The following is a 24,463-nucleotide window of genomic DNA, read 5'->3' as shown; positions in this document are numbered from 1 at the left end:
GGGCCCCGGCTGTGGTGAGTGAGGGGGGACCCAAGACTGCAAGGAACTTTGATAAGTGCTTCCTGGCCCAGCGTAAGGAGGGGGAGGACATAGATAGCTTCCTGACGGCCTTTGAGAATGCCTGTGAGCTGCACAGGGTTGACCCTGCAGACAGGCTCCAGTTTCTCACCCCCTTACTGGACCCCAAAGCCGTGGAGGTGTACAGCCGGATGACAGGGCCGGAGGCAGGGGACTATGAACTGTTCAAACAGGCCCTGCTCCGTGAGTTTGGGCTGACCCCCGAGATGTACCGGAGAAGGTTCCGGAGTCAGCGTAAAACGCCTGAGGTCACCTACCTACAACTGGCCAACCGGATGCAGGGGTATGCCCGCAAGTGGACAGCGGGGGCCCGAGCTAAAGAGGACCTGCTTGACCTAATTGTACTGGAGCAGCTGTATGAACAGTGCCCTTCCGACCTGAGGCTGTGGTTGGTGGACAAAAAGCTCGAGAACCCCCAGCACGCAGGGCAGCTGGCCGACGAGTTTGTGAACAGTCGGTCAGGGGGTAGCCGGGAGGAGTCCCAAAAGAACAGGCCCCCCCCGATGCAGAGAGAGAGTCACCAGGGGGCCTCCCAGCGGGGAAATAGGGAGAACCCCCTCCCGAGGGGAACGCCTGGCGTCGGGCCCCTCCGACCCGCTCGAGGGGACCAACGTGACCTGAGCTGCTATCACTGTGGCCAGAGAGGCCACGTACGGTCCCAGTGCCCTGGGCTCAGGGACAAACTGAGCAGACCCAACCTACCCAGGGTTAACTGGGTAGGGACCCAGCTGGACGAGGGGCAGACGACTCAGGAAAGGGGGGCTGCCAGTTTACCACCTGCCCCGGAGGGAAGAGTACCCCAGGCCAGCTCCACCAGAGGGCTGGAGGCTCTGGACTCAGGGCGCTCAGTTTACAGGGTGGGCGCGGGGCTGTCCCTCCGGAGAGAGTGCCTTGTTCCCCTGGAGGTGGATGGGAGGAAGGTCAATGGATACTGGGATACGGGTGCGGAGGTGACGCTGGCCCGGCCCGAGGTGGTGGCCCCAGATCGGGTGGTGCCCAACACCTACCTGACCCTGACAGGGGTGGGTGGGACCCCATTTAAGGTGCCCGTGGCAAGGGTACACCTGAAATGGGGGGCCAAGGAGGGCCACAAGGATGTGGGGGTACACCACCATTTGCCCACTGAAGTTTTGATGGGGGGAGACCTAGAGGACTGGCCAAGCAAGCCCCAGACCGCCCTGGTTGTGACCCGTAGCCAGAGCCGGCGAGGGCCACTGCTCCCTGACCTCGGGGAGGGTACCGCACCGGAGGCGCAGGACCCTACCCTGGTGGGAAGGGAGGGCCGAGGGGCACGGCTCAGAGAGGCTGAGGCCTCAGACCTGGCCACTGAGGGGGAACCGGTCCCCATCCCTTCCCCAGCTGCTGAGTTCCAGGCCGAGTTGAGGAAAGATCCCTCCTTGCGGAAGCTCAGGGACCTGGCCGACCTCAGGGTGGTACGGACCATGAGCAGAGGCTGCCAGGAGAGGTTCCTGTGGGAGAAGGGGTTCCTATACCGAGAATGGGCTCCCACAAGGGAAGTAGAGTCCTGTGGGATCAGGAGGCAGCTGGTGGTCCCCCAGAAGTATCGCCGCAAGCTCCTGTCCCTGGCCCATGACATCCCCCTCGCAGGGCACCAGGGAATCCGGCGCACCCGGCAGAGGTTGCTACAGAACTTTTACTGGCCCGGGGTCTTTACCACGGTCCGGCAGTATTGCCGATCCTGTGACCCCTGTCAGAGGGTGGGGAAGGCCCGGGACAAGGGGAAAGCGGCTTTGAGACCTTTGCCCATCATAGAGGAGCCTTTCCAGAAGGTGGCCATGGACATCGTGGGGCCTCTCAGCAGGACGACCCGGTCGGGGAAGAAATACATTCTGGTGGTGGTAGATTTTGCCACCCGCTACCCCGAGGCAGTGCCCTTAGCTTCCATTGAAGCAGACACCGTGGCCGATGCGCTCCTGACCATTTTCAGCCGAGTGGGGTTCCCCAAGGAAGTCTTGACAGACCAAGGCTCCAACTTCATGTCGGCCCTGCTCCGGTGCTTGTGGGAGAAATGTGGGGTCCGGCACGACTGGGCCTCAGCTTATCACCCCCAGTCCAACGGGCTGGTGGAGAGGTTTAACGGGACGCTAAAGATGATGCTGAAAACCTTTATGAACCAGCACCCACAGGATTGGGACAAGTACTTACCTCACCTGCTGTTCGCGTACAGGGAGGTGCCACAGGAGTCTACCGGATTTTCGCCTTTCGAACTGTTATATGGAAGGAGGGTGAGGGGCCCCCTGGACCTGATGAGAGACGAGTGGGAGGGGAAGGCCACTCCCGATGGAGAGTCAGTGGTGGAGTATGTCCTGATCTTCCGAGAGAGACTTGCTGAACTCATGGGCCTGGCCAGGGAGAATCTGGCCAGAGCCCAGAAGAAGCAGAAGGTCTGGTATGACCGCACGGCAAGGGCCCGTGCCTACGCCACCGGGGATCCGGTGATGGTTCTCATCCCAGTGAGAAAGAACAAACTACAGGCCGCCTGGGAGGGCCCTTTCAAGGTCGTCAAGCAGCTCAATGAGGTAAACTATGTGGTGGAGCTGTCGAACCGGGCGCACCACCGCCGGGTGTACCATGTGAATATGATGAAGCCATATTATGCCAGGGGGAATGTGGTGTTGGCCGTGTGTGGACAGTGGGAAGAGCAGGGAGATGACCCTTTAGTGGATCTATTCCCTGGGACTAGAGCTGGTTCCCCCCTGGAAACAATTCCCCTCTCGGATCAGCTAACCCCTGCCCAGCAAGATGAGGTCAGGGAGGTGCTGCATCCGTACCGACAGCTGTTTTCCAACCAGCCTGGACGCACTAATCTGACTGTCCACCGGGTGCAGACAGGGTCGCACCCGCCGATAAGATGCTCCCCCTTCCGAGTCACAGGGAAAACTGCTCAGGACCTGGAAAGAGAGGTCCGGGACATGCTGGCTTTGGGGGTGATCCAGCCATCTGCCAGCCCTTGGGCCTCGCCGGTGGTGCTGGTCCCCAAAAAGGATGGGTCGGTCCGGTTCTGTGTGGACTATCGGAAGCTCAATGCCATCACTGTATCTGATGCCTACCCCATGCCCAGGCCGGACGAGCTCCTAGGCAAGCTGGGAGGAGCTCGGTACCTTACCACCATGGACCTTACAAAGGGCTACTGGCAAGTGCCGCTGGATGCAGAGGCCCGGCTGAAATCGGCCTTTATCACCCCTCTGGGGCTCTATGAGTTCCTGACCCTGCCTTTCGGCCTCAAGGGAGCGCCGGCCACCTTCCAGCGCCTAGTGGACCAGCTCCTGAGGGGGATGGAGAGTTTTGCCGTGGCGTATATTGATGACATCTGTGTCTTTAGCCAGACCTGGGAGGACCACGTGTCCCAGGTTAGACAAGTGCTGGACCGACTCCAGGGGGCTGGGCTGACTGTAAAAGCGGAGAAGTGCAAGGTGGGGATGGCGGAAGTGTCTTACCTGGGCCATCGGGTGGGGAGCGGCCGCCTAAAGCCGGAACCAGCCAAGGTGGAGGTGATCAGAGACTGGCCCGCTCCCCACACCAAAAAGCAGGTCCAAGCCTTTATTGGGATGGCAGGATACTACCGAAGATTTGTGCCTCACTTTAGCGCCATAGCCACCCCCATCACTGAGCTATGCAAGAAGGGGAAGCCAGACAAGGTGGTCTGGACCGAGCAGTGCCAGGAGGCTTTCCGGGCGCTGAAGGAGGCTCTGGTCAGTGGCCCAGTTCTGGCAAACCCAGACTTTGACAAGCCCTTTGTGGTGTTCACCGACGCCTCCGACACGGGACTGGGGGCGGTGTTAATGCAGGAGGATGAAAAGGGGGAGAGACACCCCATCGTGTACCTGAGCAAGAAGTTGCTACCCCGGGAGCAACACTACGCGGCCATCGAGAAGGAGTGCCTGGCCATGGTGTGGGCCCTTAAGAAACTAGAGCCCTATCTCTTCGGGCGGCACTTCACCGTGTACACCGACCACTCGCCCCTGACCTGGCTGCACCAGATGAAAGGAGCCAACGCCAAGCTCCTGAGATGGAGCCTGCTCCTGCAGGATTACGACATGGACGTGGTCCACGTGAAGGGAAGTGCCAACCTGATAGCGGATGCGCTGTCCCGGAGAGGGGGCCCCGAACTTCCCCAGGTCACTGGTCACAGTGACCCCGCTCAGTTCAGTTCGAAGGGGGGAGAGATGTGACGATGTGACTCAGCAGGGAGGGGGGAGTGTTGACCTGGGAATGTGCCCTGGGGATGGGAGACCTGAGAGCCTGTCACCTGAGCCAGGAGGGGGAGGGGGAGGTGACACCTCTGCCCAGGAATGTGAACAGAGGCTGCAGCAGGGAACCTGCGGGGTGAGTGGAGTTGGCAGTTTGGAGGCTGGGGGGAGGAACACAGGGAACCCCAGGGCTGGGGTCTAAGCTCCCTGCTCCCCCAGAAGGACGTGATTGAGGGGTCCTGGTTGTACCCACAAGCTCTGTTGTGGACTGTGTTCCTGTTGTCCAATAAACCTTCTGTTTTACTGGCTGGCTGAGAGTCTCAGTGGATCCCAGGAAGAGGGGTGCAGGGCCTGGACTCCCCCACACTCCGTGACAGGGTTCCAGTGGGTCACAAATTGAATTTGAGTCAAGAGTGTGATGCAGTTGCAAACCCCCCTAATGTCATTCTGGGCTGTGTTAACAGGAGAGTCGTATGTAAGACACAGGAGATGTTTGTCCCGCTCTACTCTGCAGTGGGGAGGCCTCAGCTGGAGTGTTGTGTTGAATTCTGACTGCCGCACTTTTAGGAGAAGTGGACGAATTGGAGAGAGTCCAGAGGAGAGCAACAAAAATTATCAGAGCTTTAGAAAACCTGACCTACAAGGAAAGATTGAAAGAACCTAGAGACAAGGAGGCTGAGGCGGGACCTAAGAATAGGCTTCAAATATGTGCTAGGTTGTTATAAAGAGGACGGAGATGGAACAGTCTCCATAGGCAGCACAAGAAGGCACCGGCTTAGCTGGCAGCGTGGGAAATTTACGCTGAACATTAGGAAAAGCTTTCTCGCCGTAAGGTTCTCCTCTCCCTGCCGTCCACGTGAAGCATTTTTGTCTGGGGCTAGTGTGCATCAGCTCCCCAAAACCACCTGCTTCTGGTCCGACAAGCACTGCCTGCCCGGGCCCCGCAGGCCGTATCTGGGTTAGGATTAGGCACCCACTGACCCCTGCATCCTCCAAGCGTCCCCCTGGAGCATCCATCCCCGATCCACTGGACAGGCACAGAAGTACCAGGTGTGCTGTCCCACAGGGAGGCTACACAGCGGCTGGAACAACTTCAGCTCAGAACCCACGCTGTGCTTCACGGTAGCACAGCACGGAGCTACAGATGTAGTGAAAGCAAGACTATGGCCGTGTCTACACGACCAAATGAAGTCGACCTAACTTATGTTGGCCTAGAGTCACCGCAGTAATTGCTTCGCTTGTGCCTGGATAGACTTTGCTCCTTGTGTCGGCGATGCGCATCCTCATAGCGTCTGTATCGACTGAACTGACAGTGCAGGGCATTGTGGGAAGGCTCACAACAGTGGATCGCAAGCAACGCAGCATCTACACTGACAGTGCGTCGGCCTAACTACATCGACCGTGACTGTATGGAGGAGGGGGAGATTGTGACAGGTTGGGTCACAGAGACCCTCTTGGGAGTGTCACCTGAGGTGCTGAGACTGCCTCTGAGCCCGTTTTCCCTGTTACACCTTGGGACTTCTGAACCCTGCCCTGTTGAGCCAGACACGCTAGCGTGCTGCAAACACAGACCCAGGGCTGAACCACATCCCCCAAAACTGCAGGCTTTAACTGAAAACCACTTAGCAGGTACTCCTATCTCCAGCACCCAGATACCCAGTTCCCAATGGGATCCAACCCCCAAATTAATCAGTTTTACCCTGTATAAAGCTTATACAGGGTAAACTCATAAATTGTCCACCCTCTATAACACTGATAGAGAGATCTGCACAGCTGTTTGCTCCCCCGGGTATTAATTACTTACTCTGGGTTAATTAATAAGCAAAAGTGTTTTTATTAATATAAAAAGTAGGATTTAAGTGGTTCCAAGTAAGAACAGACAAAACAAAGTAAGTCACCAAGTAAAATAAAGCAAATACGCAAGTCTAAACCAATACATTTAGGAAACTGATCATAGATGAATTCTCACCCTGGAGACGTTCCGATAAGTTTTTTTCACAGACTGGACTCTGTCCAGCAATCACTAACACCCCCCGCGGTTACTGTCCTTTGTTCCAATTTCTTTCAGGCATCTCCTTGGGGTGGAGAGTCTGTCTCTTGAGCCAGCTGCAGACCAAATGGAGGGGCTTCCAAGGCCCTTTATATTCTCTCTCTTGTGGGCCTTTGTTCTTCTTTGCAAAGTCACAGCAAGAAGATGAGGTTTGTAGCCACCTGGGCAAGTCACATGTCACCAGGGGAGCCAGTTGTGCAGCCCGGGAATAGCCGATGGGCCAGCCCAGCGGCAGTCTGGGTAACTGAGAGGCAGCAGAGCAAAGGAGCAGCTGGATTCAGCCTTATCCCACAGGGTCTGGTGCGGGAGGAGCCATGGGAGAGCCGTTGCACGTACTACAGCGGGAGCAGAGGAACTCACAGCAGCTGAGCGACTGGTGACGCCTCCCTGTCCTAGGTGCTGCAACCACTATCACAGGGCAGGGGGTAGAGCCCCGGAGCTGCCAACAGACCAGAGACCCTGACTTTCCTGATCTCCTGGAACCCCAAACTGTGGACAAGGAAGTTGGGGAGACATGAGGGGAGGGGAGGGGGGGGGGCAGAACAAACTGTGTTCAGGGTCCCATTTGTTTGGGACTGTGACTGATGCAGCCTGAGGTACACAGCGGTGGAAGGCGTAAAACCGTAAATATACGTCCCCAGTTCAACCCGGCCCTTCCCTTTTCTCTCCTGCCCCCAGCAAAGTTCATCCCTTCAAACCTCAGTGCTGGCAAGTGGGTGCAGACTTGCCTGGCAAAGGCGCCCAGAGTGGCTACAGCTTCCCAGACGAGAGTGAGAACAATCGACACCTTCCCGCCCGGCCCTGCCCCGCATTTACAGGCAGGACCAGCCGCAGGCCTGCGCATGGACAAAGGAAAAAGCACCCAGGGAAAGAGTCTGAGTCAGGACCCTTGGGGCTGAGCTGAAGTGAATGCCCTGGACCTGAGCAGTCTGAGCCTGTATAAGAGAAGAAAAAGGGGCCCAAGATGGGATCTGTCATGGTCGGAGGTGATGCTCTGCCCATGGGAGGGTCTCATGAGAAGTGGGTACCAGCCCTCTGCCCTGGCCAGCCACTGCACGGACTGGCCGCGGGCGGCGGGATCCCTTATTAGACAGGAAAGGAGCTGGGTAATACAGGAGGCTCAGGATTGCAGTTTATGTTTGTCGGTACCCTGGTGTTCCCAGCCCTTCTCTTGGACTCTTTTGCATCTCTGTCTCCAGCTCTGTGAAATAAACCTCCGTTTGGTTTTACCGTGGCCACATCTAAGTGCTGGGTGTGAAGGAGAGCGTGGAACTGAGGCAACGCCCATCACCTGTGGGGGGCGCCGCTGGGAGTCAGCGGATCAGGGGGCACTGCAGGTGTCCAGAGGATGAGAGATGGGGCACGTTAGTGCAGCAGAGAGGGCTGTGTGGCAGGGGAAAGCGCAGGGCTTGGGGAGCCCAGAGCGGAGAGTAAGTGCTGTCAGTATCTGGGAGTTAACGGTGAATTTCCCCCAACTGGCCCCAGGCTCGTCTCTCCCACACTGTGAGCAGGGGATAGTGGTTCACCCTGGACACCTTGGGTAAACTCGCAGTGTCACAGGCAGATCCCACCTCTCCGAGTGATGGGCTCAGGCTCTCTGCAGACTCAGGCAGTGACGCTGTGTCAGTTACACTGGGTGCAGTTCACACCTCTCTGAGCTGTGGTTTCGGGCTCTCTGCAGACACAGGCAGACATTGCTGCTCTGATTTCCTTAAAAGGGGAAGAAGGAGCAGGATATTGGTCAAGTGACCAGTGAACTGGAGCAGTTTCATACCCAATGGCAGGGAAAAGCCCGAAAAAGGAAATGCTCCTGGAGCCCTCTACAGCTGTCAGCTTCAGAACAACCTCTCGTGACAGCAATGTCCTCACTGAGAAAACGGCCGTGTGACTCTGCAGCTGTCACCCAGCCACTGCACGCCAGCATCCGCTCAGTGCTGGTTGTACGTCCCCTAAGAAGCATTGCAACGGGGCAGGGCTTTTTGAGGGCTTTGCTTGCTCTCTTCTTTTGCAGCCAGTATGAATTCTGCTAACCCGCTTGTTTCTCGGAAAAAGCAGTTTCCACACTGCTTTCGGTTTCCACCTGCGGGAGACAGGAAACAGACCCGGTGGAGGGTGGAGGGTGTCACAGCCAGCTACTGATAAACATCTAAACCTGACAGCTCTCACCGATGGCTCTGCAGCTCTTCCTAGCATGATCGCTGCCCTCTGGCCTCGAAGCCTGGGATCCACAGCGAAGACATTGGGATGTTGAGAAGTGAGATGCCCTTAGCATAGAATCATAGAATCATAGAATCATAGAATATAAGGGTTGGAAGGGACCCCAGAAGGTCATCTAGTCCAACCCCCTGCTCGAAGCAGGACCAATTCCCAGTTAAAGCAGGGATCAGAGTTAGCACCACGTTCTGGATTGGGGCCAGCTTGCTCCCCTCTCAGAGCTGATGGGCCAGGCTCTCTGCAAACCCAGGGGAGTTTAAGGAGTGGTCCAGCCTGCATTGAAAGCACATTAAACAAAGGGAGACACGATTTCCTGGCGTCGCCCTGGGGTAACAGTCCCATGCAGAGCGAGCCAGGGAGCTCAGCGTGGGGCATCCGGACCGGCGGCAGATGAAGCCAGGATGAGCTGTTAGCCCTTCCCTGCCCAGACGTCATTGCCAGCGTGTCCCTAAGGAGCGCCAGGTCGGCAGAGCTGCTCTGAGAACCCCACTCTGGGCAGGGACCCTTCATTCCTCGGCTCCCCCCACGGGCCCTTTGGCCGGGTCTGGTGGAAACGCATGTGCTGTAATGGGCACTGGAAGTGCTGGAGTTGTGACTCCCCTGGACCTAAACAGTTTGGCCAGAGCCCTAGCGGAGAGAAAGCTCCTCGTCAGCTCGACACCTTCAGGGAGTCACCACTACTTCTCCCTCCGGAGACCACACCCCAGCAGCTGCCTCTTCTCAGAAACGTGGGATTTCTGGAACTGAAACAAAAACCCTCAGCAAATATTCAACTCTCCCAGAGCTGGGTAACAGTCACCCAGCTCCCGGGGCGGAGATGCAGCCACTTCTGGGGCAGGGCAGGTGGGGTGCAGCCATGCATAATGTTGCACAGGGATGGCTCACCCAGCACTGAGTGCAGCCACCTCTGGGTTAGAGCAGCTGGGGAACAGCCGCACATAACACCACACCGTGAGGGCTCACAACTGTGAAAATTTAAATCAGTAAAAACTGAGGGAAAATATGCTTCAAAATCCATCAGAATGATAAGACAAGTAAAAATTGGATTCTGCCAAACTGTGCCAGGCCTTGCCACGGCGGCTTTTCCCAACAGACACGTGCCGGGACGTCGACTCGTCGTTCCAACGGTCACTGTTTTCTGATACGTTCGGGAGGCAAATGTCACAGTCTGGAAAAATCCCGGTTTCCAGTCCAGAAACCGCTGGGATGGGAAATTTCTGCCCCGCCCCTCACTGGCTGTTTTGCAGCTTGTCCGAGCTTGGAGCCGGGCAGTGAGGGCAGGTGCAAGGTGCTGTGAGTAGCGCCTTGTTTGGGGGTCTCCAGTGGGTGGTTCCAGCTGTGTAAGGAGTTCTGGGGGTGTCACCAATTTTCCCTTCCCCAGGTCAACCCCCGATACACCAGTGCTGAGGGGAGAGGCCCTGGGCAAGAGTCCAGGGAATGTGCCCAGGCTCGGCCCATGTGCCAAGTGTCAGGGGCTGTTGGCCCCTCACTGAAACTTAGTGGGGGTTTTGGCTGGCCCTGTCCCAAAAGATAGGGGAAGGACTGAAGAAAAACTACCAATGGGGAGAGGCCAAAGCTCCCACTCAGCCTGATTGACAGGGCAGGCGGGCCAATGAGGGAGTCAGGAGCCCAGAGGCCTGTTCTCTGTGTGAGCTGGAGCTGCCTGAGCCAGAAGAGGGCAGAGTTAAGGGGAAAGCAGCAGCCTGAGCTGGGCTGGAGACTGAGCTGCGGCCGTGCAGAGCCGGGAGCTGGGACAGCGGAGACCAGGGATACAGGGTCGACCTGCAGGAGGAGCCGTGGGGCCAGAGTCGGGATACCGGATGCTGGCCGTGCCCCATGTAACACTGCAGCTGAGCCTGGGGGGTGGCTGGGGAGAATGGGGGTGGAGGGGCTGGGCAGGGAGATGTTGCCTGATGAGAGACCTCGATGGCCATACTCGGAGGACATGACCCCACTGGGAGGGCCAATGCTGGGGAGAAGGGTCCTCCCACCTAGAGCCTGAGGGCATAGGCGCCAAGTTTCTAATCTGCCAGGGGGTTCTCCCCCCGGCTCCACCCAGGTCACACCCCCACTCCTCCCCTTCCCCCAATCTCCCACCCCTGCCCTGCTTCTTCCCTCCCCCCCTCCTCTGAGTGTGCTGGGCCCTCTCTCTTCCCCCCTCCCCCCAGCACCTGCTAACACCACGAAACAGCTGATCCGTGGCAGGCGATAGGTGCTGGGAAGGGGGGAGAGGCCCATGGTGCTAAGCACCCACCATTTCCCCCCGTGTGGGTGCTCCAGCCCCAGAGCACCCACAGAGTCAGCGCAAGTGTCTGACCCATGATATCACTGCAGCGCAACCAGGGCCTGGGCAGGAGTCCTGGGACATGTGAGGAGCAGACTGTGAACTTTCCTTCCAGCCCCATAGATGGTTGTTTCTAGTCTCCCTGGGCCCTTTGGGTGGGGCCCCTTGTTCCTTGAGCTTTTCCCATTTTCCCCTTATTTTTTTACCACTGCTGTTCGCTCAGTGGTATTTGGTTTGAACTGTCTGCAGAGATCAGTGGGTCGGGGAAGCGGCTGGTGCGGAGTGAGCACCCCACAGCGAGGATGCCCTGGTCCCTCTCCTGAGCGACCCACGGCCAGACTGGGGGTGGTCTCCCAGCAACTTTGAGCCCAGACCTGTCAGGGTTACGAGGACTTCGCCCCATAGGCAGTCCTCCAGGACAGGCAGGCTTCTGGGTCAAGGGAACTGGCGCGAGGATCCGTTCGCCGTCCAGTGCTACTGGGGCCCTGCAGAAGCAAACGGCTCCAACCGCGCTCATGGCTCCGGGTTACGGAACAAGAGACTGAAAGTGGAACTGAGAGGGGAGCGCACAGCCCGTCGTTCAGTGCACAGAGAGACAGGCAGACAGCAAGGGAGGCAGAGCGGAAAAACCAGAGACAAACAGAATTAACCACAGGGTCTACGCTGGAGTTTTCTCACCTGGGTGAGCTACAGGAGCAGAGCTGGGAGAAGGGGGAGCCCAGGGCTGGGCTAGCAGGGGGCCGTGGGTCGGGAGTGAGGGGCCCTGGCAGAACTGGGTGGGGGAAGCCCAGGGCTGGGCTAGCAGGGGCCTGTGGATCGGAGATCAGGGGCACTGACAGGGTTTGCTCTGGCCAGTTGCTCTTTGTCCAGGAGCCCCAGGGGCCTTGTGAGCTTGGTGGGGGGGGGGATTCAGAATGCCCAAGGCAGCCCCCCTTTAATAAGAACAGGAGTGACGGCAGCTGCCATTTTCGAGGCTCCTTGGCCAGCTCTGACAGTCTCACCCCACGGCTGAACCCACGTCCTGGCTGGTGGGGTGTTTCTAGCAGACTGAGCTGGGGGCGGGGGTGGCTGTGTCATTCCCTGCACTCCCAGGGCCCCCAGGAATCCCAAAACCCCACGGGCAGAGAGACACTTGCCAGCCCTGCCCCAAAATGGGAGTGGCCATCGCACAACAGCCGAATGGAAACTTACCCAGCCAAGTGGTGAAAACTAACAATAGAGCCCAGGAGTCCTGGCTCCCAGCCCCTCTGCGGTAGCATCTTAGCCCCGGTGTTCCCATGTGCTAGCTACTAACCCAGTGGATCTCCCCAGGCCTGCGGGATCAGAGGGATGGAGCAACTCCGGGAGGACGTCACCTGCTCCATCTGCTTGAACGTGTTCAGCGACCCCGTCTCCATTGAGTGCGGCCACAACTTCTGCCGGGGCTGCCTCGCGGCTCATTGGAGCCAGGTCTCAGCCCAGGGGCACCGCTGCCCGGAGTGCCGGGCTTCCTGCTCCAGGAATAGGATGATCCCAGACACACGTGTCAGAAACCTGGTGGAGAAAATCACCGAGCACCTGCAGGAAGAGCCGGAGCCGGTGAGACCAGATGGGTCAGATAAGGGGAAAAGGAGCTTTCTCTTGTAGGGGATGCTGGGTCCAATCCAGCCCCAGAGCAGGGACTGCCTGGCTCAGGGGAGCGGGGAATGGGACATGGGGACTTTCCCCTTTAGAGGGTACCAGCCCTGATCTGGCCCCAGAGTGGGGACTGGCTGGCTCAGGGGGTGGGGAATGGGACACACAGACTCAGACTGGTAGGCCAGAAGGGACCATCATAATCATCTATTCTGACCTCCTGCACATTGCAGGGCACAGAACCTCACTCACCCTCTCCTGTAATAGACCCAGAACCTCTGGCTAGTCACTGACGTCCTCCAGTCATGGTTTAAGGACTTCAAGTTACAGAGAATCCACATTTACACTAGTTCAAACCTGCAAATGACACGTGCCCCATGCTGCAGAGGAAGGCGAAAAACCCCCAGGTCTCTGCCAGTCTGACCTGGGGGAAAATTCCTTCCCAACCCCAAATATGACAATCAATTAGACCCTCAGCATGTGGGCAAGACCCACCAGCCAGACACCTGGGTGTCTCTAGTAACACAGAGCCCTTCCCATCTAGTGTCCCATCACCGCCCTTTGCGGGATATTTCCTACTAGCACTCGCATTTGGGCTACATGCCATCGTAGGCAGTCTCATCAGACCATCCCCTCCATAAACTTATCAAGCTCAGTCGAGAAGCCTCCAGAGCTGGGCAGCTGGAGAGCAGCGGCTGCTGGCCAGGATCCCAGCTCTGGAGGTAGTGCAGAATTAAGGGTGGCAATACTGTGACCCACCTAAAATAACTTTGCGACCCACCCCCCCCCACACACACACAGAACTCCCTGTTGGGTCAGGACTCCCAATTTGGGAAATGCTGTTTTCCTCGTGAAATCTGTATAGTTTAGGGTAAAAGCACACAAAAGAAGAGATTTTCAAGGTGGAGACCAGATTTCACCATCTGGGAGGCATTTTTCATGGCTGTGAATTTGGTAGGACCCTAGATATTACCCCTGACTTTTGTAGATTAATTAGAAATCCTTGCTATTGGGCTTGCAATTTCATGTGCTGATTTCTTTAATATTCGAGGATGGAGATGATCCAGGCCCCCCAGTTTGCACCCATTAACTTGTTTGACTCTGGTTTCCGTTTCAGCCAATTCAGTGACAATTTCTACTCCCGTGTTCTTGTTCTCATTAGCTGTCTGGCCACAAGCTTCTCCTTATGCTTCTTAAAAACTGAGGCCATGCCTATATCTTTAGGTGTTGGCCCATGCAGCCTGAATCTTTTACCTCCACCCCATCCTCAGCGCTTAGCGGTCCCACTTCTTCTTTACTTGTTTTCTTTTTCTTTATGAGGCTAAAGAACTTTTTCCTGTTGGTTTTAATTTTTTTGCAAGTTCAAATTCTGCTTGGCCTTTGGCAGTTCTCATTTTATCCCTGCATGGATTCCTCCCAGTTTCCATTCCTCAGAGGCTTTCTGCTTTCTCTTAATCACCTCTTTGAAATCCTGGTTCACCCAGTTTGCTCAGCAACCCTTCCCTATGGGCTTTTTCCTGGATGCAGACTCCAGAGAATTCCTGCATCTTTGACAAGCCTCCTCCACATCCAGATCCTTCAGCTTTGCAGGCCAGGTCACTTCCCTGCCTAATTCCCTTAATTTTTTGAAATCCAGGATCCCCAGCTGTCGACCTGTTTTGGTTTATCCTTCCATTTAGTTAAATGGAATTAGCTCATGGCTACTTGAACCAAGGCTGTCCTCTACAGCCAGTTTTTTAGTGCGGTCCTCGCTACTTACCAATACCAAATCTAAACTGGCATCACCTCTTGTTGCTTTGGTCACTGATGAAAAAATCTCTCAGCTATCTCACCTCCAGGATTATCTGGGCCCTGCCATGATGAGCAGCACTTCTCCAATCTCTGTCACGAAAATTAAAGTCTCCCATGATGACACAATTCCCAGTGGTATTTATTTCATTCAAGCTATGAAAGGGGTCTCTATCCATATCCAAACCGGATCCTGGGGGTCTGTAGCAGACCCAAGACACTCTCCCAAGGGAGCCCCTGGTACCTTTCTTCCCCACAGTGATCTTGACCCAAAAAGATTCTGTTTCACCCATTTCATCCCTTCTCATTTCTTTCCACTCCACCTCTTCATTAACACACAACGCTACTCCGCAACCTCTGCCTTTTGTCTTTCTTCCCTGTACCCCGGTCATGGCTGCTACTGCCCCTGGTTTCTGGTTTCCTGTCCCACACCCGTAGTTTTAGTTCCTTCCCTTTTGTCACCCGGGCTCATCGCGTTGCTGGGCAGACACCTCACTGCTTCCACTTGGCTTTGCTGCCGGTATCGGCCACCTGACTCTCAGCGTTGGTGCTCTTGGCACTATCGTTCCTCTTCTCATCTCTTCTCCTGCCCTCTGTCGTTCCTTTCTCCGTTGCTCCTACCCTCTCCTCCTGCCTCCTGCTCAGTGTGAGAATCATTCCTGGAGGTTCCATGAGCATCTCCCAGAGTTCCTAGTTTAAAGCCCTTTTCATCAGCTGTGCCAACCTCCACCCCGGAAGTCTATCCCGCACCCTGTTCAGGTGGCGTCCGTCCCATGAGACCAGTCCTCTGTCCGTGAATGCCTCCCCGTGGCCGAACATCCCCACGCCCACCTTAGCCCCACTGCCTGAGCCACCTGTTGATCATCAGCGTCTTGTCTCACCTTCGCTCTCCTCCAGGGACAGGTAGAATCCCACTGAAGATCCCCTCCAGGGAGTGCTGCCCCTGATCCAGCCCCAGGGCAGGGGACTGGCTGGCTCAGGGGGTAGAATGGGGCACAGGGCTCTGATCCAGCAGGGAGCAGGGGACTGGCTGGCTCAGGGGTGGGGTCCCAGCTCTGACCCTGCTCTCTCCCTGCAGCAGGGGCCGGGGGCTCAGCCGGAGCCGGGCCACCCAGTGCAGCTGGTGCGTCTGGACGAGGAAGAGAACCTGATCCTGGATGAGGAGGCCCTGAGCCGCTGCCTGGAGCAGGGTGGGGCGAGGGACGCCCCCGTCTGCGTGGTGTCCATCGTCGGGGTGAAGCGCCGGGGCAAATCCTTCCTGCTGAACTACCTGCTGCGCCGGCTCCAGAGCCCAGTGAGTGTGAACGGGACCAGGAGCAAGCTGGGGTGTGAGCGGCCCCATCCTGCCCCCTGCTGGAGGGCTCAGAGTTGCACACGTGTGTGTGAGTACACACACCTCATTGCATGTCTGTCAGCCTGTCTGCCTGGAACTCTGTCTGGTAATATTGTCTGTCTGTCTGTCTATCTGTCTGAACCCGAGCATGTCTGTCTTTCTGTCTGTGTGTCTGTCTGGAATGCAGCGTGTCTGTGTGTCTCTGACTGTTTATCTGTCAGAATCTGAGCACGCCCATCGCCCTGTGTTCCTCCCCGCCCCACCCTTGTACAATTAACCCCCAGCCCCTTCCCAGGGCTTACAGTCTGGAGTGTGCAGGGACCAGTCACTCTTCTCCCCCACCCTGCACTGACCCCTCTCCCTGCATGTTCCTTTCTGGCAGGACGCGAGGGACGGGTCATGGATGGGCCGGGAGGATGAGCCCCTGGAGGGGTTCGAGTGGCGCGCCGACATGCAGCAAGTCACCAAGGGGGTGTGGGCATGGAGTCAGCCCATCTGGGTCCCCACCCAGGGTGGGAAGGTGAGTGGGGGCATTGGGGGTGCATAGGAAAGGGGGAAGGAGACATGGGGTTGCTAGGAGAAGGGAAAGGGGGAAAGGGCTGGGAAGAAAGGGAATGGGGTAATAGGGAAGGATGGAGACATGGGGAAGGAGGCCCCAGGGGAACCTAATGGAGACATAACGGGGGGGAATGGAGAGGAGCGAGAGGAGGGAGCTAACACTGGGGTGGATAGAAATGAGATGCCAGGGGCCATGGGGGCAGAGCAGGGGGCAGGCTCTGGGGGCGGAGGGGCCGTGGGTAGCTGAACAACGCCGGGAGCTGACCTGAGGCTCTCCCTCTTGGCCCCCAGGTGGCCGTGCTGCTGGTGGACACCGAGGGCTCCATGGGCATTGAAAGGAAGAAGGAGAACAGCATCAAACTCTCCGCCTTTTCCATGCTGCTCAGCTCCTACCAGGTTGGGGGTCCCCGGGGGGGCGCTGTGCTGCAGAGCACTGTTTGGGGGCTCCGCAGGGGACATTTCCCCCAGCAGTCCGGGCTGGCCCCAATGTCTCACTGGGGCACTAGGGGGCGCTGTGCTGCAGGGAGCAGGGCAGGGGCTCAGTAGGGGGCGCTCTCCCCTGGCAGGCAGGGCCGGCCCCGATGCCCCCTGCGGCACTAGGGGGCGCTGTGCTCGGGGCGGGTGACGTGGCTGGGAAGGGGCCTGGGGCGGCCGTCCCTGCTCATTGCTGTAGCTCTGTCTGTCTCCTGGCTATTTGCAGATACTGAATATTTCGAATGAGGTGAACGACACGGATCTTGAATACCTGGAGGTGAGGCCGGGCAGCGCGACGCAGAATGTGGCCAGGCCAGGTTCTCCCATTAGCCCCATAGGGTTATTATCCCTCCCCATAGCTCCTGTGGGGAAACTGAGGCCCAGATAAAGAAACCGACTCTCCCACGGTCACGTGGGCTTCTGGATTGAGCACTGTCACCACACAGCCCAGCCCGGGTCTCTGCTTCCAGGTGTCTGGTGTGGGCCACTGGGTCAAAGTTAGGACCCCTCCCTCCCCTCCAGCCCAGCTCCGCCATCGGTGGGAAGTCTACTGGGCCCAAGGCCTTGGGCGGTTGCTCTGCCCCCTGATCTGCTCTGCTCTTACCCAACCCCAGCCCCACCGGGTCGAGCCCCTGGCCCTCGTGCCCTTAGTGATATCTCTGCCATCTGCGACATACTGCGTGTCCTGCCCCTGCACCGCACCGCAGCGGGGATTCTCTGTGCGGGGGAGGGGTTGGCTCTGGGAGGGCTTTTATCTGTCCACACGGCCCTGGGTCCAGTGGGGGGCAGAAACCTGGTTAACGTGGAGCTAGATCAGTCCAGGGAGAGCTCGAGTAATCGCCACGTGGCCGAGATTGTTGGAGGCGCGAGCAGAGCCGTGGTGTCACCCCCGGGGCTGGGCAAACAGTGCTGGTGGCGTCTGTCAGCCGGAGGCAATGGTGGTTTTGTGGATTGGAGGGTACATCTCAGGAACCCCTCAGGGAAAAGACCTCACATTGGGCTCACTGACCCACCCTCCACCTCCACGGGGCGCCCTGGAGTGAAGGAGGGAACCCTGGAACAAGACTGGCTCCTCTGTGGGGCACAGGATCCCACAGCCGCCCCCACCACCCTCTTGGCCGGGTGCCTCCCACTTCTCTTTCCACCCCATGGAAAATATCTCCATCTCTCTCCAGCTTCGTTTTGCACTCGCTGGGCCTCGCTCTCTGCGATGGGCGGAGGGAGCGGCTCAGATGGGGATGGGGGGCAGCGATCAGGCCCCTTTCTGTTCACCTGCAGGATGACCCCGCAGTGTAAATGCCTCCCATGCCCCAGACTCGTCCCCCACTCTGTTCTCTTTGCTCTACAGATGTTTGTGCATGTGGCCGAAGAGGTGGGAAAAGCGTACGGACTGGAGCCCATTCAGGTGAGACGGCTTCGGCCATCATCACCCGCCCTGCCCCATGTATCCCCACACGGCACCCCTCCCCAGAGACCCTCACTCCCCTCCTGTCTCTCCTGCAGCACCTAGACCTTCTGGTGCGGGATTGGAGCAGCTCCCCGGTCCTTGGAGCCGAGGGTGGGGAGCAGCATCTGAGATACATCCAAGAGGTGACTGTGGGAATCAGAGAATGGAGGAATGGGACATGGGGCCTTTCCCCTCGAAGGGATGATGGCTCCAGTGTTTCCAACATGGGGGAGGTGGGACCGCAGGGAGGTTGTGTGATGCTGGGGGGGGTCCCAAGTGCAGGGCTGGAGTTAGGGTGTGGCAAGCAGAATATTTGTCCAGGGCCCTGCACCATAGGGGACCCTGCAAAGCTAAATTACATGCTTCAGCCCTGGATGCCCGGGGCTCAGGCATCGGCTTCAGCCCCCGGCGGTCGGAGCTGAAGCTGAAGTCCGAGTTTAAGGTGGAAGTCACCATTTTTTTCAAGTACAGGGGTCCAAATTGTCTTTTAAGGCCAAAGGGGGTCACCAGCACAACAAGGCCGAGAAACACTGGGCATGAATTTAGCCGCTGACGTCTCCAAAGAATCCATCCGCACGGAGCAACCTCCAGCCGGGGGCTGCAGATGCAAAGCTGGACTTTCCCTGCAATTGCTGCTCCAGGCCGGGCACCTGTCGCCCTACGCTCAATGAGCCCAGGCAGCGTGGAGGGGGAAGCAGCTTGAATGCAAAGGGGAGGGGAGAAGAGCCAGGCCGGGGGAGTGAAAGGAGCAGGGTGGGACAAGGAGTCTGCAGAGACTGGGACCTGGGGTGCGGAGACAGGGGCTTGGAGCGGTGGAGACTGGGACTGAAGGACACTCCTTTTGCTTCCTGCTGTCCCCTGTCTTGTTCACTGCCCCCTTCCAATGTCTACCACAAACGAGGCCGGGCCCCTCCAGACCCTCTCTGACTGCCTGGCAGGTCTGGCTGATGTTAACAAAGGTATTTGTGTGTCAATGTAACCATTGCCCCTGGCTCTGGCAGATGCTGAAGGCGAGGTCCCCTTGCAAACACCCCAAGGCCCTGGAAGCGCTGAGCAGAAGCAGCAGCTGCTGTTACCTGATGCCCTTCCCTGGCGAGCGGATCACAATGGGGAGCGAGGGAAGGCTGAGAGGTAACGGACCCAGGACAGCAGCTCTAAGTCGCCTGCCTTGTGCAGAGCAATGTGACTGGGGCGCTGATCATGCCCGTGCGCAGCAGGTAGAGAGAAGGGGGATCAAACAGGCCCTGTATTCCCCCACCATCGTCCATCTCTCTCCCTTTTGCAGACATGGGTGAGAAATTCCGGGAGAGCCTGACGGACTACATCACCGCCCTGGTGAGCACGGCTGGTCAACATGTCCGGATGGACCAGCATGGGGAGCTGCTCACCGGGACACAGCTCACTGCCAAGATAAAGGTGGGGACCAGCCAGCTGTGCTGGAGGGAGCAGGAAGGGGATGCTCTCTCCTTGCAGTCAGTGATAACCCCAATACCCCCAATTCCCCAGCTGCCCCACCCAGAGGTGGTGCATCTCAGCACCAGGCGAGCCATCCCTGTGTTCACAGCCTTTCTAAGCCCTGTGGAGTCTATGACTTGATGATTTCTTTTGGTTCCTTTGTAGAATTTATCTGATGTGATGAAGAACCATAGCTCCGGCTTCTCCTCTCCCTGTCAGGTACCATCTCTGTCTCTGACCCGATCATGGGGTGTGTCCCCTCACCCCTCCATGTCAGGGTTGGGTCAATGTTGGGAACTGGGTCCATGCTGTTGGAGGTGACTGGGAAAGAGTTGGGGTGAAATCTTATTTTTTTGGACTCCAGGGTAGAAGAATTTCACTAGCCTGAAGGGCAGCTCCAATCCTTAAGACCCATAGCACCAAACCCTGTTTTTCCCCAGGCAACTCCTGTTCATGTTTAAAAGAGATGAGTTTTTAAGAGCAGGTCTGAAAATGGGGGTGTTTTTCCTGTAGAAAACTTGGAGTGTCCAGAAAAAAAACCCAAATATCTTTTAGTGTGGAAAGGCCACACCACCACTCCTCTCCCCAAGAGATAAGACCCTGCTGCTGTATCATGGGGATTGTAGCTCGGGCTCCTCATTTTCTTCTGTGGGTTGGTCTCGCAGTTTGCACCACACCTCCCATGAGACCAGCCCACAGAGGAGAATGGGAGGTTAGGGCAACCAAACTACATCTCCCACCAAGCTCCATGGTATCCTTTCCTGGTGAGGGTGCGGTGTATCAAAGCTGTAGGTCAGCATGGGAGGTTTAGACCGACCTGAGTGCTGGGGGTAGAGAGGAGAATCAGGCATCCCATGAACCACATTTCCCATGATGCACCAGCATCTCCTCTCCTGGTGCATGTATCATGGCCCTGGTGCATCATGGGAGGCACATGCAGTGGCAGGGGAAGGGGGCAGGACAAGTTGGATTCAGGGTCCCCTCTGGGGAGTGGGGCGTAACCACGGCACAGCGTGCTCCAGCCATGTCCCCCAGTCCACCCCCTGTGCTGGGTCCGGCAGCACGGACCTTTCCACCCAGCGTCACGGGGCCTCTGGGGAGCTGGGAATCGGGCCGGCTGAGCAGAACTTCTGCCCTGGCTCCTTCAGTCTGATCTGCCAGCCGGGCAGCGTCCCAGCACAGCCCCCACCGAGCCCTCCACATCCAAGTCACGCCGCCTTCCCCCGCAGCCAGGCAGGACCCAGGGTAGACAGACCCTTTGACATTGTCTGTCAAGTTCTCTTGGGCGTCAGCCTCAGATGGGCTGCGATAGGAGCTACGTGAGGAGAATTCGATGCGGGAGCTTCTCTGCCTGGGGGGAATAGACCGGCCCAGCTAGAACAGAATAACTACTCCACAATAGCCAGTCCACAACAGCTGCACAGCAGAGACTGTTCCAGAGTCCAGAAGAAGATTTAACCCAGCCCCCACCCCCAAAGGAGAGCTGAGATTCACCTGGCTCCTGGAAATCAATAAAAAAACCCGAAATCCCACCAGACCTACGAGAGCCGCTGTCACTGATGCTCTCTCGGGCATGAGCCTCAGGCCGAGCCCGGCTGGGACAGGGGTTTCCAAAGTCCTCGGCTCCAGGAAAGTGCCACAAGGGCAAAGTGCAGGTCGGAGCAAGGAAGGGAGCCGAGGCTGGGCTGCTGCGGGGATCGAATTGAAAAGTGGTGGCACCAGCAGCCCCAAGCAGCTTCCACACGGGCTGGCGATCTCGCTTTGTTCCATGAGGTTGCTGCGGTGGAAGGGGCAGCCCCTAGGTGGAGTCGGGGCCCCATAAACTGCGGCTCACCCCAGCCTTGTCTTCCCGGCACAGATGGCCATCACCTTCCACAACCAGAGAGTCCTGGACAGGGCCCGCGCAGACCACGCTGTGTTTCTGAAGGAGAAGGTGAGTCCAGGGGTGTCGCTGTGCCCCCAGCCAGGGGAACCCCAGGGAAACATCCCAGCCAACCCCGTGGGTTATGGGCTTTGTGGCAGGAGAGATGAGAGACTCCAATCCCAAACCCTGCGGGGGGAGGAAACTCAGTTTTGGGGGCTCTGAGCAGCACCTGGCATGATGGCAGCCCCGATTTCTGTCCAGAGAACTGTGACTCACCCGGCAAAATGGGGGCCCAGTCTCAGTCATGGGGAGAGGGGTGTGCAGCACCTCGCACACCTGGGGCCCCGATCTCACTTAGGGGGTTGGTCTGTGTAGCAGCTGGCATGACGGGGGGTCCAATTTGAGTTGTGGGATCCTGGCATGATGGCAGCCCTGATCTCAGTTGGAGGGTGTTTGTACAATAAGGGCCCCATCTTGGTCGGGGTCTGTCACGGAGTCCCCGGGCGATGCTCGGGAACTGCTCCCTATGCAGCCAGGCAAGACTCTGGGGAAGTCTCCTGTCTGGGACCAGACTGTCTGCAGGACACACAGCTCACCCGGCTTCCACCTTCCTGGGTCTGACCTCGGAGCATTCAGCATCCTCTGCCTCTCCGTGTGCTTCCCACAGCGAGTCCACCCAGGCGGGGTCCTGGGGAAGCCAGAGGATCCTGCACCCCCAATTCCACAGTCAGATGTGACTCTCAGCCAGCCAGTAAAAGAGAGGTTTATTAGATGACAGAAACATGGTCTAAAACAGAGCTTGTAGGTGCAGAGAACCAGACCCCTCAGCTGGGTCTATTTTGGGGGGCAGTGAGCCAGACAACCACGTCTGCACTTCACTCCATGTCTCCAGCCAGCCTCAAACTGACTCCCCCTCCTCCTCTGGGCTTTGCCCCTTTCCCAGGCCAGGAGGTCACCTGATTCCTTTGTTCTTCAACCCTTTAGCTCTCACCTTGCAGGGGGGAAGGGCCCAGGCCATCAGTGGCCCGGAAACCGGGTGTCGGCCATTCTCTGTGTCCAGACCCCTGCACACACCTGCCCTCTAGGGCTCTGCAAGGATCACGCACCCTTATCCCACCACCTAGAGACTTAAGAGCTGCCTAGGGAAACTGAGGCACCCCCACACTATTCAAAGGAAACATTAAGAACAGTCCCAATTCATCACAGGGTCTAAGCAGCACTTGCCACGTCTAATACTCTTGGCTGTCTCCTCTCCCTGCTACTGCAGGACACCGATTCCAGGAACCCACTTAAATGCCTGAAGGTGACGCCGGAGAAGATGGCCAAGCAGTTCGCAGAGCGGCGTGGGGACTTGCTGTGGCAGTGCCAGACAGACATGCTGCCGAAGAAAGAGGCCCTGGGGACGGAGCTGGAGAAGGAGCTGAGGCAGAAGAAAGAGGCCCTGCTGCAGGAGCTGGAGGAGGGGCTGATGTTGGAGGCCAAGACCTTCCTGGAGACCTACAGGAAGCGCTTCAAGAAATTTGCCATTGCAGCGGGCGTTGGGGTGGGGGGGCTGGTCCTGGCACCGGTGGGTGGAGGTGCTGCGGCGGGAATTGCCGCTGCTGCCATTGCTGCTGAAGCTGTGGCGCTCGGCATCGCTGGGGCGGTGGGCATTGGTGCTGGGGCGGGTGCTGTGGCTGGGGGGTGCGTGGGTGGGGGCGTGGGATGGGGAGTTGGTAAGAAGATGGCCCAGAAGGATAAGAACCAGGCCGAGGGCACCGCTGCTGCCATTGCTGCTGAAGCTGCGGTGCTCGGCATCGCTGGGGCGGTGGGCATTGGTGCTGGGGCGGGTGCTGTGGCTGGGGGGTGCGTGGGTGGGGGCGTGGGATGGGGAGTTGGTAAGAAGATGGCCCAGAAGGATAAGAACCAGGCCGAGGGCACTGCCAGCGAAGGGGAGGAGGAGGACGGCACTGAGGAGCTGTCTGATACGGCCCGCCTGATCTGAACAGCGCCCCCCCCCGACCCAATCTGGGGGTGATGAATGCGGTGACAGGGCTATAGCGTGGCCCAGACATGTCAACCACAATCCACTCCACAGCGGGGCAGCCATCGCCCACAGATTCTAAGAGGGGACATTGGTCCAACCCGCTCCTGAAAACCTCCAATGACTGTGTGACACCCAGGCCCATCGGTACCTGCTGGCAGCGGGTTCAGTGCCCTGTGTCAGCAACTCCTAACAGGCCGGACAAACTCGCTGCACCTAACACACCGCTGTCATGGTATTTAGCCACAAATAGTGTCTTGTAATGCTTCAAATGCATCCCAGGAGCACACGGTATTGATATCTGTGTGAAATGTAGGCCCTGTCATGAGGTGAGGAGCTACGCGCATATGTGCATATGGAAAACACATTTTAAAGTCTGAATAAAGGCAGGGTCAGCAGACAAGTTTCTGCCAGATGTAGGACGTACATTTGTCAGTCCACCTCCGTTGATGTCAATTAAACTTTGTAAGCCAGCCTCATGCATGCCCCATGGACATAGGAAGGTAACACAAAGCTATGGGGTCATCATGCTGGAGAATAAACCACGGTGGGAGGGGAACGTGCTCCTGACTTTCAGGCCAAACAAACTTTCGGCGGGTAGAAGGAGAAGGTAAACGGATGCCCCTGTATCCTTCACCGCTGAAGCAAAGGGGCAGCGATTCGGCAAGAGGGGGCCCAGCGGTGCTGGTCCGAGATGCAAGGAGCTTGGTTTAGGTGGGGTAACCTGCTTTAGCCTGTTCCATTTGGACTCAAGGAAGCACGTTACAATTTTGCTGTATGTGCCACCCTTCTGCCAGCGGCATCGGCAGCTACCAGGGCCAGGTCGAGGTCGAGCCCTTCCTCTCTCTGCCCCCAGTCATCTGGAAACCTGTAACCACGGCAGGGACCTTTGCCAGGCAAGTCTCTACCCATTCACCATTGCAGAGGTTTGAAGAAATGAACTTTGCTGGGGGCAGCAAAGGGAAGGGAAGGGCCGGGTTGAACTGGGGACGTATATTTACAGTTTAACGCCTTCCACCATTGTGTACCTCAGGGCGCATCAGTCACAGTCCCAACAGTTGGACACTGAA

The 24,463-nt window shown here is 57.6% G+C and overlaps 1 protein-coding gene across 1 annotated transcript; it reads left to right on the top strand.

Moving 5' to 3' along the window:
• The first annotated feature begins 11,275 nt into the window (after window positions 1-11,275).
• LOC125637824 (RING finger protein 112) lies at window positions 11,276-23,867 on the top strand. Its single transcript, XM_075129156.1, has 13 exons — window positions 11,276-11,519; window positions 12,149-12,415; window positions 15,318-15,533; window positions 15,955-16,092; window positions 16,422-16,526; window positions 16,831-16,881; window positions 17,953-18,009; window positions 18,108-18,194; window positions 19,053-19,182; window positions 19,337-19,467; window positions 19,672-19,725; window positions 21,365-21,439; window positions 22,638-23,867. Exons 2-13 carry the CDS (start codon window positions 12,167-12,169, stop codon window positions 23,352-23,354), a joined length of 2,010 nt encoding a protein of 669 aa, XP_074985257.1. The 5' UTR covers window positions 11,276-11,519; window positions 12,149-12,166; the 3' UTR covers window positions 23,355-23,867.
• Window positions 23,868-24,463: the final 596 nt, after the last annotated feature.

Source organism: Caretta caretta, chromosome 6, assembly GCF_965140235.1.
Source record: "Caretta caretta isolate rCarCar2 chromosome 6, rCarCar1.hap1, whole genome shotgun sequence".
Classification (NCBI taxonomy): domain Eukaryota; kingdom Metazoa; phylum Chordata; order Testudines; family Cheloniidae; genus Caretta; species Caretta caretta.
The sequence above is the reverse complement of the archived record's forward strand: the minus strand, read 5'-3'. Positions and strand labels throughout refer to the sequence as shown.